Raw genomic sequence first — 15,665 nt, forward strand, 5'->3', positions numbered from 1 at the left:
ATACATTTGCGATACATTTTTAATCGAATATTGATTCTAGTCAGCAATAGAGATTATCTCAAGTAAAGCACTTGGAGTAAAATTAATTTATCAAAATACGATCATAGTTGATAATTTTTAATCATCGTACGTATCTTAAACTTAGACATACTTTCATATACGATTTCCATAAGCTATCCTTATCAGATTACAGAGAAGCGTTCTTAGATCTATCTATCTGACATAATACTTTGTTTCAAAATGAACCGCTCTTTTTTAGTTCGTCGATATAGCGCTATATGGCGCGCGCATTCGACTGCATCTTAGAATTTGTTGTTTCTGATCTATCAAGAGATGCCTGTCATTGTAATTTATGGTATGAATTATATTCATTGTGTTGTATGTCAATGATATTAGTTAATTCTGGAAAATACATAATTGCAAGTCCGACGATTTCGTTCGTTTCTCAATGAAAGTTCTGTGCATATAAAATTCCTATAATTATATCTTAAATATCTCCTCGTAATGCCTTGACAAAAGGAATTTGGCTTCTGAACTCGCTGCATTTATTTGATAAACAAGCTATCTTTCGTTTGACAGGCTTGTCTAAACAAAAGTATCGGGAAGCATTTAACAATGTCAGCCACCGAAACTACGGTCATTTTCGCAAAACTGGAAGCACTGAAAGACATCAAGTACATATACGAATTTGCATATACAAAGTCTTTCTTTAAAGACGATGAAATGTTTTGAACAATCCGAAAAGTTTAACGTGCCTTTGTGCAACGTCACTATAGTGAACTGTAATACGATCCAATTTATTCTTTTCTAAAACAAAACTTCTAAATATTTTGTGTACTTTGTTAGGTCGAAAACACTCCAATTGGAAAAGATGAAGCAAAGAATCTTGCAAGAAGTAGAACAAACTGAACAAGAAGAAAAATGTTTGCTGGAGTATAAACAAGAAATGGATCTTCTTATGCAAGAAAAAATGGCACATGTCGAAGAATTACGTCAAATACATGCGGATATAAATGCGGTATGATGAAACACAGATCTAATATCTTGGTTCTAGATTATAGGTGTAATTATTTATGTAACTATGGTAGATGGAAGCTGTTATTAAACAAGCAGAAGAAGCTAGAAATAAAGCAAGAGAGACAGCAAAATTAATCCATAATAACGATTATCAACCTCTAAAACATGATATTGATCGTATGCGTAGGGAATTTTTAGGATTGGAAAGGTTACCAGAATTATATGAAACAGAATCTGATCTCATTTCACCAGAGTAAGTTGAAATGTGAAATAAATATAAGCTGTCTTGAATTGAATTATTAAGCTATTATAATTATTATAACAAAGATTGTTTGTTCATAGCTACTTTGACCGTCCAATGCAAAAAGCAGAATGGAGGGTCGAAGTAAGGGGAGAAGATTTATTACCCCCTCTTACTCTGCACCATCCTGGTCACCCAGGTGGTTCCACACCTTTCCTTGCTCCTCAACCTCTTCAAGGTCCAAGTAAGCCAGAACCAAGACCATTGCCACCAGCCCCAGGCCCACCTGCTCCAACATTCAGGTACCACTGGTATATCGCAATTTTATATTATATTTCTATATAATACATAAGTCACATTAGCCAACTAAGTTAGTTGTATCCAATATATTTAACTTTATAAAAATTTTATTGACAGTGACAAATAACAAAAGTGCTCTATATGTTACGATACATTAAAATATACTATATATAGTAGTATATTAGCTTTTATGTTTTGTGTCTTTGCTTTTAGGCAACAACCACCCCCTATGAAATCATGTTTATCATGTCACCAACAAATTCATAGAAATGCACCAATCTGTCCCCTTTGTAAAGCTAAGTCGCGATCACGTAATCCCAAGAAGCCAAAGAAAAAAGACTAATTATATTTATAAGTGTTATTTATACTATGAACCATCAAGCATTTCTATCACATAATTCTAAGGGTATGTGTTAATGCTTTTTTTATAACTTAAAATAGTTTGACTACTATAAAAACATGCATTCATGCGAAGTATATAAAAGTGTTTGCAAAATGTATGTATTTATAGTAATGTTTTTAACTTTTCTTAGAAATTCATTTTTGATTTTTATAATACTTGTATCAACCAGTTGTAAGACACTGAATTTTCGCGACGATAATTAAATAATTTTTACCATCAATAAGATATACAAATAAATCTGCACGATTCTTAAGATTTTAATTAGTTTTTTATATTCATTTTTATAAAATAGTAATTGATGCAAAGATCATTTCTTCAAATACAAACACATATTGCTTTAGGCGTATCCTTTATTGCACACGTCGTTTTATATAATTATTTTAGCAAATATATATATATATTTTAGTGAAACGTACTTCACTAACTACAATTATTTTAATACAAAAATTTATAATTTTTTTTTAATTTGTAACCTTATCCAACTTTTTTCATTCATAATACTCACTGAGTTTATTCAACTGTAATACAAAACATCATTCAATTATTTATGGTAAGTACTTACAAATCCAGATTATTCTGTGAAAAACATTTGTAACTGTTAAATTTAATTGCACCCTTATTTTTATATAAATTGAGCTAAATATCAGTCTTTCTATGTTATTATGATAGGTATATTCATATAAATTTAAAAACTATACACAATATTTTTAAACAAATTTTTCCATACAAAAATATACTTGCGTGTGTATACTTGTATAATTTTCATGTATTGAATCATATCATAAAATCGTAATAAGTGTTGTAGAATTCTTTTTTTTTTATCATATTGTATTATATATCATTTTCATTTTGTAATTTTACTTTATATGATTGACTCTAAAACTGAACAAATTCATTACTTACATTATATTATTCTAAAAACTACACGACCCTGGTTATATTCTTTCATTGTTACCTACATATTTATGTATATAAAATATGTATTTTAAAAAACCTGTAAATATCCATAAAAAATATACTTGCATTTCGTAATATCATAATTGCATTTATATTAAACTCTTAATGGCAGCCATATGTTATGTATATAAGCTCGAAAAAAATAAAATCGAACTTAGAGTGTAGTACTCACTACACTTTATCACATCCCTCATTTTTGTTATTTTTATGTGAATCATTTGATCCTTGAGCATCATTAGATTTGAAGTGAACTAATGGAATTTCCGCGTCTTTTGATGGAATTATTACTTTTGGCGGTACCAACCGTTCGTTTACAATTTGTAACCATATCATACATACTATCAATGTTAAACCAGTAACACCAAACGTATGATATGTTCCAAAACGAGTATAAATTACACTAACAAATATTGGACCTAACACACGAGAAGCACATCCAGCACCTGTCATAAATCCCATCCAAACTCCTTGAGGACGAGGTCCCAATACTTTACTGAAGATAGTTTGTATTAAAGTGACACCTAATGGATATCCTATAGTAGTGAATCCGTACCCAATGAAGAACTGTGTGACGGTAAGTTGCGGTGTATAGGTACACCATTCTTGAGTATGTGGACATCCTACGATGTCTATACCATCGGCATCTTTTGTAATGTTGTTAAATGCTATAAAATAAAATAATTTTAATGTCTCTAGATTTAAATATTATATAGAATATAAATGAGATGCTCTGTTTATTTCTGTACATACGTCCGTAATCAGCAATTTTCGGAGGGTCTGGCCCCCATGGAATATATAAAATTCTTCCTATTACCATAAACAAAAATCCACCCCACAACATTACCTTACGTTCATTAAATCTGAAAATATTTAAGCAATAAATAAGGAGTCATTTTCCTGCAACATATCTCCACAAAAAGTTGATACCTTTGGCATAAAGGTTCGATCATAACAAATGTGATGCATGACATAATAGCTCCAATACTCATTAGTAGACCCATATAATATAGAGATTCCGTTTTCGACCATGCAAATTGATCCATAGTTAAAGAAGTACCAAGTCTATAAAGAAATAAAAGAGTATAAAATATGACATAAAAAGATTTTATATTTTGAAATTGTACTTACGTTTCAAGGAGAACAAAATTAAATACTAAAACAAAAAAAGCACATATTAATGTCACTGCTGCCAGAATGTCTGGTTTTATAGACTTCAGGGTTTCTTCTTCTGTAATTAATAGATGAATTTTTCAATAAAATATTAACATATCTATTTAATTAGAGTATTATTTAATTTAAATACATTTACCAGTTTGTTTTCCTTCATTTCTCATTGCCTCGCGAATAGCAATTCGATGTTCTGTGAAATTCCATGGAAGGAATAAAGCAAAATTAAGGATTCCCATTATAACATTTATCCAACCAGTCATAGTATACATATTAATAGGTACATTTATAAAATATACGCCCTTTTCTCCAAGAGGTGTAACTGCAGCTTGCAAACCAGGACCTACTACAAATCCTAACACCTAACACATTTTAAAACAAGCTGTATATAAAATTCTATTAACACATATGAGGAAATATTAAATCACATTACCTGAGCTAGAGATACCATTGAAACAGCATGTGTTCTTTCTACAAATTTTGTAGCTGCTGAGAGATAAGATCGAGCTACTGCGATATTAGCTAAAAACATCATATTATATAAACAAATATCAACAATTCTTTTTTAACTGGTGATATTAAAATTAAATAAACTGCTAACCAGAGCTAACTCCAACCAAGAATCTAGCAGCTATCATGTACATTTTTTGATCACCTGGTACAATCTCAAGGACACTATATAATCCTGATGCAAATGTAAATAGAGCTAATGTTGATAAAAGTGGAAGTCTTATAGATCCCCTTCTATCTCCCCACCATCCTACTAAAGGAGAGAATAACATTTGTCCCAAAGGATTTGCTGCAACTACATATCCCATGAACTCTTTACCAGCATCTTTATCCAACTACAACATTAATCCATAATAATATTTTACATATCAAAATTCATTTTTATTATATCTTTATCATACTTACTTTATCAAGATATGGCCATACTCCTGTGAGTATAATACTGAATCCGAGCGACATAAGAAACATAGTAAAATAAATTGCATAGATGCTTCTCCATCGCTCTTTTCTTTCATCAACAGTTTCCAACTCATCATCCACAGGAATAATATTTCTGCCAAAATAAAATATTAATATATCAATATATCAAAATAATTAAATATTTCAGAATTTTAATGTACTTTTATATAATACCTTTTGTGAAGTAATTTCCTACACCACTCCATTAAAAGTCATATAAAATTTGCATAAGACAATGAAGCACACTCTCTTTTTACAATTATAAATTTAGTATAAACATAAATGTTAATTTCTTACAATCTTTTAAACGTTAGCTGACTTCAATAATAATGTTACAAACCTAGAAAATGATAATATATAATTTTAAATATATATTTTGTTGTTAAAGATAATACATATGTCTCCTCTCGCATCATTAAACTTTTGTCAAAAACAAATAAATCGCATTTATATCATTTATATTTATATTAGAAAATACTTGTTATAAAAAAAAAGCATTGTGACATTCTTTTTAAACATTCCAATTTCATCTTGTCAAAAAGGTATTTAAAAATATTTTATGGATATAAAATGATTTACCTTCTCAAAAATACATAAAGAACAAGAAATGTTACTTATTCTATTCAATGAATAACTGAACTACTAAATTATGCTTTTATTATCGGATTTTAAATGAACATTTTCGATATATCAAAAATAAAAGATAGTAGAACACAGGATTTTGCGCGTGCTACTTCCTTTTAAAAATTTGCGCACACGCATGTCACTTGAGAATATTACAAACAGGCTAAATTCATCACTGTAGGCTCAAAAAAAGTTTGTCCTACGTCATCGCAAGTGTTTGTCGAATTTATTCATATCCTCTCTCATATACCAATGTACTGCTACAAGTTAGATTAATGTATAGACGAATGCAAACGAACGCTCAATTGATTCACTTATTATTATGGATTGTGGAGCATACGCTTTTCATTTACATATGAATATTAATCACTAATCACGTTTCGAAGCGACTACTTTCTAACTATCAACCTTTGCTTGAATTCCACACATATATCTCTAAAAATGGATAGTTAACTCGTGACATATCTACATGTCTCTTTTCTTTGTTCAATTACGTTTAATGATATCTGTCGAAGACAAAAAGAACACGTGTTTCAAACCTACTAATATAACAGCTGATTGTCTCATTTAATACATGTATACATATATGAACATGTAGTATATATATATATATATATAAATTTATATTGCTACATAAGTGCTACATTCTTTGCTGTATAATATTTCATCTTCATCTTGTAAATATGTACCTATGTTTGTATGTACGTGTTATGCAAATATGTATTTTGTAGTCTTATTGCATTAGTCCTGCGTTATAAGTTTGTATGTTAGATGTTTTATCATTTTACAATAGAAAAATTGATGATTAGATAATTAAAATTATTTATTGAATTAGATTATACATCATGAGAAGTTTCTAACAATTTGACATCTATTTCGTGACTTTTATGACAAATAACTTTTTAGATTATATCTCAAATAGGTTATTTTTTAAAAAGAAATAGTTAATTTCTATTTTTCTTTTATTTCAATATTCATTGAAATCAGGTCATCATGATTATATGATGTCAAATTTAATTTCTCTCCATCAAAGACAGCATTTAAATTAAAAAGTAAAATTTAATATAAAAGTGCGCAGTATACGTAATTGTAATAAAATGTTCATTTGGTTCAACTATATACTACCTAATTTTATTTTGGATTATTTTAAGCAACATGCATCAAATTAGTTTCTCCTAAAAATTAAATTGTACAATAATTAATAAAAATTATATTACAATGTAAAAAAAAAGTACTAATGTTTTTATGAAGAAATTATGTACAAACTTATATTATTTATATTATTAAACCTATATCGTTATATTATTATAAACAACTATGTGCTTAAATATTTTATTATCGAATAAATGATTACAGTCAGTTGTAGAAACTTATAGAACAGATATTTGTAGGAATTTATTTATAACTTCAATAATCATGATCTGTGATAAGGTTTATAGCGAAGATTAGAATAATGTCTACCACGATGTCGATATCGTTCATCTCTATCATTGCTATATCTCTTATTTCTAGGATACCAGGGGTCAGCAATGGGTGGCTTTTTTAATTCCATATTTTTAATTTTCATAAATTCTGTATCTTTCTCAGTGTATCGATCTTTAAATTCCTCTTCACATTCTTCTAAAAATTTTTTCTGTTCATCAGTTAGGTTTTTTTCTCCCATAGCATCTCCTTTTGTTTATGTAAATTTGATAACAACAATAGTATATAGCTGTAAAATAATTAAACAGTTTTAAGATATACAAAAATGTCAATATTAAAAAATATTAACCAAAAATATTATCATAATTTTGAAAATAAAAGTAAATTTGGTTTATCTAAAATTCTTCATTGCTTGATGTCTATAAATAGCTTACAATATAATACGCAAATTTTTTTGTTCTGTTTATGCAACGGAAATACTAATTTGTTTTCAATATGTTTTTTAAAATTTTCTATGTTACGCAATTCTATATATCTATTATTATTATTACCTTTATTATGATTATTTAATTTAAAATTTTGACTGTGTACTCGTCACTTCGTACAAATTCAAAACTCCAAGATCTAATGTAGTTTTATAGGTTATATTTATATTTACAGACAGAAACTACAATTTTACATCGATTACATCATCTGTGAGACATGATGCTTTTATAAATAACATTTATATTTTTTAGTAAATATAATTATTTCTAAAATTTGAGTATGTTTGCTATTTTTACGTATAAAATAAATATATTGAATTATATAATTAATCAATCATAATATATATTTCAAAATATAATGCGGCTTTTAAATAAGTAAAGGATAATATTTGAATTAACAATTTATTCGAACTAAATATAAAGTATGAATATTAAAACATATTAATAAATATAATGAAACATAAGATAAATTTGTAGATTACAGAAATAAATAATAAATACATAAAACAAATGAAAATAAAGCGTTTCTATGTATATACATATCAATTGGTATTCTCATGTGAACTAGGTTTAAAAGATTTTGGCGGTACAACCGTCAGCGTTGTATCCTAACTTACAGTTATATGTATGCTATTCAGCTGAAGTTTGTAGTACGCTATACATTGAAGGAACGAGAAAACGTGTTCATTTGTAATTATTTTTTAAGGTACAAATACATTCCTAGAGCATTTATTTGGACATAAATATAAGAAGTTCGTATTTTTTTTAAGAATAATAACTTCTGTAGAAAAATTCGATAAAAATAATCGATTTTATACAATATGATATCCGCTATTATACCAAAGGCAGAAAGTTACGAGGTAGAGAAACAAATACAGGATGAAAATGATGGGGGAGAAATACCCTTAAATAGTCGAGTTATCGAAGAAAATAAGGGCACAGGTAAGAAATAAAAATAATTTACAAAAATACATAGTTCGTAGTTTAAACAATAAGGGTTAAATTTAATTTATATTCATCAGTGACTGACGCTATGATACTTCAAGAAAATAGTAACGATAGGAAAAAACTACGTAGTGGGAAGTATATTAATATAGATCCTACATCTGATTTGAATAAAATTAATGTAGATGTGACTAAACATCCATCACCACAACAAAGGTCCCAGTCAAAAAAATCTGTTAAAAGAAAAAGTAATGGAAGTGAAGAGTTAGAAGCAAAATCTCCTATGTTAATACAAAAAGAAGAAATAATATGTGATGGTAACACTGATTTGGTAGTAAAGCAAAATCAATCAGATTCAAGTGATGAAGCTGAGAACATCCTAAAGAAAATTAAAACTGGGAATAACGATACAACGAATACAGAAGAATCCAAAATATTGCCCCAGAAACCTGTCAATGTACATCAAAAATGTGATTATTGTTGTCAAAAGTTAACAAGCATAGATATAAAAATATATCCAGGGCATCCTAATGGTGCAGTAGAAGAAATGATTGCATTAACAGATCCTAGATTATCTTTATTCACAGGAGAAGAAGCTATGGTTCATGAAAGTGACCAAAGGCCACAAAATAAATTGACTCACTTCTGGTAGGCATTCCTTATAATAGAAAAATTATATAAATCTATTTTCTCTTAATTAAATTTCATTTTATGTATGTTGTCTTCTTTTTTCTTTTTATAGTGTATATGATAAGAATGGTCATTTGTGTTCTTTTGATACTGGTCTAATTGAAAAGAATGTGGTGCTTTATTTTTCTGGTTATATGAAACCTATTTATGAAGAAAACTCATGTCCAGAAGGAGGTGTGCCTACAAAAGACATGGGACCAATAAATGAATGGTGGGTGTCAGGATTTGATGGTGGAGAATTAGCACTCGTGGGATTCACCACAGCATTTGCAGAATATATACTGATGGAGCCTGCTGAAGCATATGCACCATTTATGGATTCTGTAAAAGAAAAAATTTACATGAGCAAAATAGTTATAGAGTTTTTATTAGATGAAATAAATCCTACATATGAAGATTTATTAAATAAACTGCAGGTAAAAATTTTTTCACTTTTTTTAACATAAGATATTTCACATTTTGATGTATTAACTTTTATCAAAACATTTTTTAGACTATAGTTCCACCAAAAGGATTGGCTAGATTTACAGAAGATTCTTTGTTACGATACGCACAATTCATTTGTGATCAAGTTATTTCTTTTGATGCATCAGCAAGACCAGAAGATCCTTTATTAATTACAAGCCCGTGTATGCGTGCGTTAGTAACTCTTGCTGGTGTAACATTAAATAAGAGGATTGCGCTACGCAGAACGCAATCTAGAGATCCAAAAAATAAAAAAGTCACTTGGACGAAAGCTACAACTACAAAATTAGTCAATAATATGTTTGAAACATTTTTCTCTGATCAAATAGCTACAAATAATGACAAAGAAGTATCGGTATGTAATCAAGATTCTTATAATAAATAATATTATATGTATATATACTATGTATAATATATTATTATAGGGACCTAAAAGACATAGGTGTGGGGTATGTGAAACTTGCCAGCAGCCAGATTGTGGAATTTGTACAGCTTGCAAAGATATGATTAAATTTGGTGGATCTGGAAGAAGTAAGCAAGCTTGCAACAGAAGAAGATGTCCAAATATGGCTATACAGGTAAGATATTTTAATAATAAATGGCATTAATATAGAACATTTTCTTTTGTAAAATATACGTATTAAATACTTATTAATTAATTGTAGGAAGCAGATGATTCAGATCAAGAAGATGACGATTTTAATGATACATTAATAGAAAATGTAAAGATTACTCAAAAAATGATTTTGAAAGAATTTAAACACGTAGAGAAAGAAATTACATGGGTGGGGTCGCCAATCATAAACGACGGACGAAGAAAATTTTATAACTCTGTCATAGTTGTTGATGAAGAAATAAAAGGAAATGATTGTGTTTTAATTGAATCAAACGATCCTACTGTACCATTACAAATAGCTAAAGTCATTTATATGTGGGAAGATAAAAATGGTGCAAAACTATGTCATGCTAACTGGTTCAGAAGAGGTAGTGACACTGTACTTGGTGAAACATCAGATCCTTTAGAATTGTTTTTACTTGATGAATGTGACAATGTTCCATTCACTTCAATTAAATCCAAAGCTACTGTCATTTATAAAACTTGCCCAAAAAATTGGAATGAATTAGGTATTTATATTATCTACTCTCAAGGAATATATAATGATAAATTTTAGACATTAGTTGATTATATTTCAGGAAATGTATTGCCAGAAGATGAAATACAAAATAAAGATGGGAAGACATTCTTTTATCAAAAAAAATATACTCCAGAAACAGCTCGTTTTGAGGATTGTGCTTCAGATCCTGAATGCCCACGGAAAGAAATCAGTCATCGTTTTTGTCCTGCCTGTGTACGTTTTACTGCATTGCAATGTTATTACACACCAAAAGTTTTTAATATGGAAGAAGAGAAGAGCAGTAAGGAAGTAACATACAGTATGGCAAAATATAAGGACGAAGAATTTAGAGTTGGTTCTACTGTATTTTTAATGCCAGCGGCTATAAAGTATAAATTTACATCGACGTATCATATTTCTCCCAAAGTAAAAAAAGGGAAAGTAGATGAAGATATGTATCCCGAATATTATCGCAAATCATCAGACCATGTAAAAGGATCTAATTATGATACACCAGAACCATTTCATATTGGATACATAAATTCAATCTATGCAACCACTAATAATAAATTAGTTGCATCATCTGATATATGGATTAAAATAAATAAGTTGTATCGACCAGAAAACACACACAAAGGACTCACATTAATGCAACAAGTTGATCTCAATATGGTATATTGGAGTGAAGAAGGTAAAATATTACTTAAAAAATTCAGAAATTATATAAATTAATATAAGTCAATTAACATATCGTTTAACTAAAAATTTCAGTTTGTGATGTTAAATTTTCGGATGTAGCCGGAAAATGTTATCTGGCGTATTCAGAAAATTTAGATCAGTCTGTAGAAGAATGGACTGCTGCTGGTCCAAATCGTTTTTATTTTTCTCAAGCATATAACGCCTTAGAAAAGACGTTTGTTGATCCACCATACTATGCTATGAATATTGGAAAATCTGTGATTGGGAAAGGGAAAGGAAAAGCAAAGTGCAAAAGTAAAAAATTAGAGAATAGTGATAAGAAAATAGTTGATAAACCTATAGGTTATTGCAAGGTGATAAGGAAGTTAAAGACGTTAGATGTTTTTGCTGGCTGTGGTGGTTAGTATAACCCTTAAAATTTAATTGCGTGAGGTACTGAAAATTTCCTAAAATTGAAATTGCGTTATAGGATTATCTGAAGGATTACGACAAGCTGGTATTGTTGATAACCAATGGGCAATTGAAAGAGACGAACCAGCTGCATGTGCATATCGACTCAATAATCCTAATACAACAGTATTTTGTGAAGATTGCAATGTACTTTTATGGAAAGTTATGAAAGTAAGTTTAGCTAACAATGCAGAATTATAAAAAAAAATACGATATATATAATGTAAAATATATTTCTATCTTTTGTAGGGCGACCTTTGCGATAATAATGGACAACGTTTACCTCAAAAAGGGGAAGTAGAATTATTATGTGGTGGTCCACCTTGCCAAGGTTTTAGTGGCATGAATCGTTTTAATTCACGGCAATATTCGTTATTTAAAAATTCTTTAGTTGTATCGTGTTTGTCTTATTGCGATTACTATAGACCAAAATTCTTTATTATGGAAAATGTTAGAAACTTTGTATCTTTTAAAAGAAGTATGGTACTCAAATTAACGTTAAGGTGCCTTGTACGAATGGGTTACCAATGTACATTTGGAATTCTGCAAGCTGGAAATTACGGTATTCCGCAAACAAGAAGGAGGTATATAACATTTAAATTATATCGATTAATTGTTTTGGCATATATATTCTTTATTCATTTGTTTCTAGATTAATAATATTAGCTGCTGCACCTGGAGAAGTACTTCCAAAATACCCTGAACCAACCCATGTATTTAGCAAACGGGCTTGCCAACTAAGCGTCATTGTTGATAATAAAAAAGTAATTAAATTAGTATTAATGTCTACATAAATTTAATTAATTAAATCAATTACTTTTTTACACTAGGTAGACAAATTAGTATTAATGTCTACATAAATTTAATTAATTAAATTGTCTACCTAATGTATTTATTAATACATTTGCATAAGTTCGATAACATATTTTATGTCTTTTTTAATAGTATTCATCAAATTGTGATTGGATAGAGTCAGCACCATATAGAACGATTAGTGTTCGTGATGCAATGTCTGATTTACCTAACATCCGAAATGGGTGGAATACGGAAGAAATGGCTTACAGCGATGAGCCAATATCCCACTTTCAAAGAAAAGTAAACAAAATAACAGTAACTGCTAATATAGCATTATTAATATTAACATAACTTTTCTTATATAACTTTCCTTATGTTTGTTTACAGGTAAGACCTAAAGAACCAGATGCAATATTGAGAGACCATATTTGCAAAGATATGGCTCCACTAGTTGAAGCGCGCATAGCACATATTCCGACTGCGAGTGGATCTGATTGGCGAGATTTGCCAAATATTGCAGTGCGTTTAAGTGATGGGACATACTCAAAAAAACTGTAAATAACTTTTATTTACAATTTTTTAGATATTAGAACAGAATGATTAATTTAAAGAATAAATAACTTATTCTTTCTTTGTTATATATTGCAGAGAATACTTGTATCATGATAAGAAAGCAGGTAAGAGTTCTACTGGAGCACATCGTGGCGTATGTAGTTGTTGCGCGGGCAAGATGTGTGACCCAATGGCTAGACAGTATAATACTTTGATCCCGTGGTGTTTACCTCATACTGGAAGACGTCATAATCATTGGGCAGGCTTATATGGTAGATTAGAATGGGATGGATTTTTCGGTACTACCATCACTAATCCTGAACCTATGGGCAAACAGGTACGTATTATGTTACTTTTAAAATTTTATTCATAAATATCTAATTCTATCGTTTATGCATAGGGCCGTGTCCTACATCCGGAACAAACCAGAGTTGTCAGTGTAAGAGAGTGTGCTAGATCACAAGGTTTCCCGGACTCTTTTCGCTTTTACGGAAATATACTTGATAAACATCGTCAAATTGGTAACGCAGTTCCACCACCATTGGGTGCTGCTTTGGGTTTCGAAATTAGAAAATGCCTAGAAGATGACGATACCGATCATATAGAAAAGAAGGTGGAAGATTTTCAAGATTGATAAGAATATTATAAATATAATCTTTATAAAAATTAATAATAGCATATTAAGTTACAAATTTTCTTTTATCTATATAAATTTATCCGCATGTGTTCAGTAAAAATATGTGGATGTTTTTACTAGTTACATAACCAAAAGTATTGTGATGCATATTTGTTATGCAATATTAGTCGTAAAAAATACAACTTTTCTTTCTATATACGAAATAATTTCCGAGAATAGCTAGCAGTATTTTAAGTTAACTTATCAAAATATTTCTCAATATATTTAAGACTTTGTATGTATTAAAAGCCATTTTATATAAAAAAACATTTGTGACTTTATTACGTCATATGTATATATTGTATCTTTTCAGTTATATGTTAAAATTATTGTTTATCAATATAATTTTATTAGTTACAAATAAAGTTCAAGTAATGCAAAAAATATTTATTATAAAATAAAAGTTTTATAACAAAAAATGTCCGTAATCTTTAAGCTTATATAAATTATTTTTATACCAATAACAAATATTTCTCTAAATTTTCATAGCAAACACAAATGCATGTATAGTAAAAGATGATGAAGATTAGTTTCTCTCCCATTCACAACTGTTCAAGTTTGAGAATAGGCATGGTGTTTTCAATGTACACATTGTATGTCCGAATAGCTTAAACGTTTAAACAGTATTTCACAAATTCTTTCTTTTATCATGTGGGCTGATACTATTTTAATCGTATTTATTAGTATTTGTACAGCTTTATTAGGAGAAGGTAATGCTATTTTTTTAAGGTATTGTTTTAAGTTTAAGGTTATATTTATTTCTATATTATACTTCCTCGGTTAATTTTGATATTATTGGTAGGTTTAACATGGTTGATGGTTTATAGAACAGAAAAATACCAAAAATTAAAAGCTGAAGTAGAAAAACAAAGTAAAAAACGTAAGTTTTTAATCATGATTATATACGAAGGAACATTGATTATTTAAACATGCACGAAGAAAACTGATCATAATTTTAATAAATTAAATCTTTATCTTTAAATTAAATTCATTTTAGTGGAAAAAAGAAAAGAAGCACATGGTGATTCATTAGATAAACAACAAAAAAAGAAGATTGAACGGGAAGAAGAAAGATTAAAAAACAATAACAGGGATTTGTCTCTTGTAAAAATGAAATCAATGTTTGCAATTGGATTTGCATTCACAGCTCTCCTAAGTATGTTTAACAGCATTTTTGATGGCAGAGTTGTGGCAAGGTTGCCTTTTGTACCCATTAGTTGGATACAAGGTTTATCACATAGAAACCTTCCAGGAGATGACTATACGGAATGTTCATTTATTTTTTTATATATACTGTGCACCATGAGTATTAGACAGGTAAATTTATACATTTCATGTTTGATATGATTTTGTTATTATTAACTTTATTTATAAGAAGTACCGTTGGTTGCAGAATATTCAAAAAATGCTTGGATTTGCACCCTCTAGAACTGCAAGTAAACAGAGTGGAAGTATTTTTGGTCCACCACCTCAACAATTTAAATGAACTTAAATAAATATTATATTGTAAATTCAATATTTTATGATTCATTGTGTAATTATTATTTAAATTTTGATACCATACTTGGTAAATATTTAAATGTTTATGAATGACCAATATATGATAAATATAAACCTAATGTATATGTTATGTTTGTTAAGTATATTTAATTACATATATAATGAATATATATTCAATACTGATGCTTCTTTT

At 28.9% G+C, this 15,665-nt stretch overlaps 3 protein-coding genes across 13 annotated transcripts; 2 read left to right on the forward strand and 1 right to left on the reverse strand.

Annotated features, from left to right (window-relative positions):
* Nucleotides 1-244: 244 nt before the first annotated feature.
* LOC138179476 (zinc finger C4H2 domain-containing protein) lies at nucleotides 245-2,243 on the forward strand. Of its 7 annotated transcripts, none has more exons than XM_069112295.1 (5): nucleotides 245-355; nucleotides 847-1,018; nucleotides 1,089-1,270; nucleotides 1,345-1,569; nucleotides 1,772-2,243. In XM_069112295.1, exons 1-5 carry the CDS (start codon nucleotides 279-281, stop codon nucleotides 1,899-1,901), a joined length of 786 nt encoding a protein of 261 aa, XP_068968396.1. In that variant the 5' UTR covers nucleotides 245-278; the 3' UTR covers nucleotides 1,902-2,243. The 7 variants fall into 7 exon arrangements, with proteins under 7 accessions (XP_068968396.1, XP_068968397.1, XP_068968398.1 ...); XM_069112296.1 differs by having other exon boundaries at nucleotides 250-355; nucleotides 1,345-1,560; XM_069112297.1 differs by having other exon boundaries at nucleotides 262-355; nucleotides 1,360-1,569.
* Nucleotides 2,244-2,768: 525 nt separating this feature from the next.
* Nucleotides 2,769-5,392, reverse strand: Cln7 (CLN7/MFS domain-containing 8). The gene is made up of 9 exons (XM_069112294.1): nucleotides 5,229-5,392; nucleotides 5,001-5,148; nucleotides 4,687-4,930; nucleotides 4,519-4,607; nucleotides 4,228-4,447; nucleotides 4,047-4,146; nucleotides 3,846-3,980; nucleotides 3,669-3,778; nucleotides 2,769-3,583 (listed from the first exon to the last, which is right to left on the reverse strand). Exons 1-9 carry the CDS (start codon nucleotides 5,258-5,260, stop codon nucleotides 3,090-3,092), a joined length of 1,572 nt encoding a protein of 523 aa, XP_068968395.1. The 5' UTR covers nucleotides 5,261-5,392; the 3' UTR covers nucleotides 2,769-3,089.
* A 2,781-nt stretch (nucleotides 5,393-8,173) lies between these two features.
* LOC138178900 (calcium load-activated calcium channel) lies at nucleotides 8,174-15,655 on the forward strand. 5 transcript variants are annotated; one of them, XM_069111236.1, is made up of 18 exons: nucleotides 8,174-8,291; nucleotides 8,356-8,527; nucleotides 8,608-9,178; nucleotides 9,273-9,636; nucleotides 9,714-10,040; nucleotides 10,111-10,263; nucleotides 10,351-10,810; nucleotides 10,880-11,491; nucleotides 11,572-11,898; nucleotides 11,969-12,120; nucleotides 12,199-12,533; nucleotides 12,602-12,713; nucleotides 12,895-13,044; nucleotides 13,132-13,298; nucleotides 13,393-13,633; nucleotides 13,697-14,701; nucleotides 14,775-14,852; nucleotides 14,970-15,026. In XM_069111236.1, exons 2-16 carry the CDS (start codon nucleotides 8,407-8,409, stop codon nucleotides 13,928-13,930), a joined length of 4,326 nt encoding a protein of 1,441 aa, XP_068967337.1. In that variant the 5' UTR covers nucleotides 8,174-8,291; nucleotides 8,356-8,406; the 3' UTR covers nucleotides 13,931-14,701; nucleotides 14,775-14,852; nucleotides 14,970-15,026. The 5 variants fall into 5 exon arrangements, with proteins under 5 accessions (XP_068967337.1, XP_068967334.1, XP_068967333.1 ...); XM_069111233.1 differs by having other exon boundaries at nucleotides 8,189-8,527; nucleotides 13,697-14,207; nucleotides 14,462-14,701; XM_069111232.1 differs by having other exon boundaries at nucleotides 8,189-8,527.
* Nucleotides 15,656-15,665: the final 10 nt, after the last annotated feature.

Source organism: Bombus flavifrons, chromosome 4 (assembly GCF_040668555.2).
Source record: "Bombus flavifrons isolate JBK064 chromosome 4, iyBomFlav1_principal, whole genome shotgun sequence".
Taxonomy (NCBI): Eukaryota; Metazoa; Arthropoda; class Insecta; order Hymenoptera; family Apidae; genus Bombus; species Bombus flavifrons.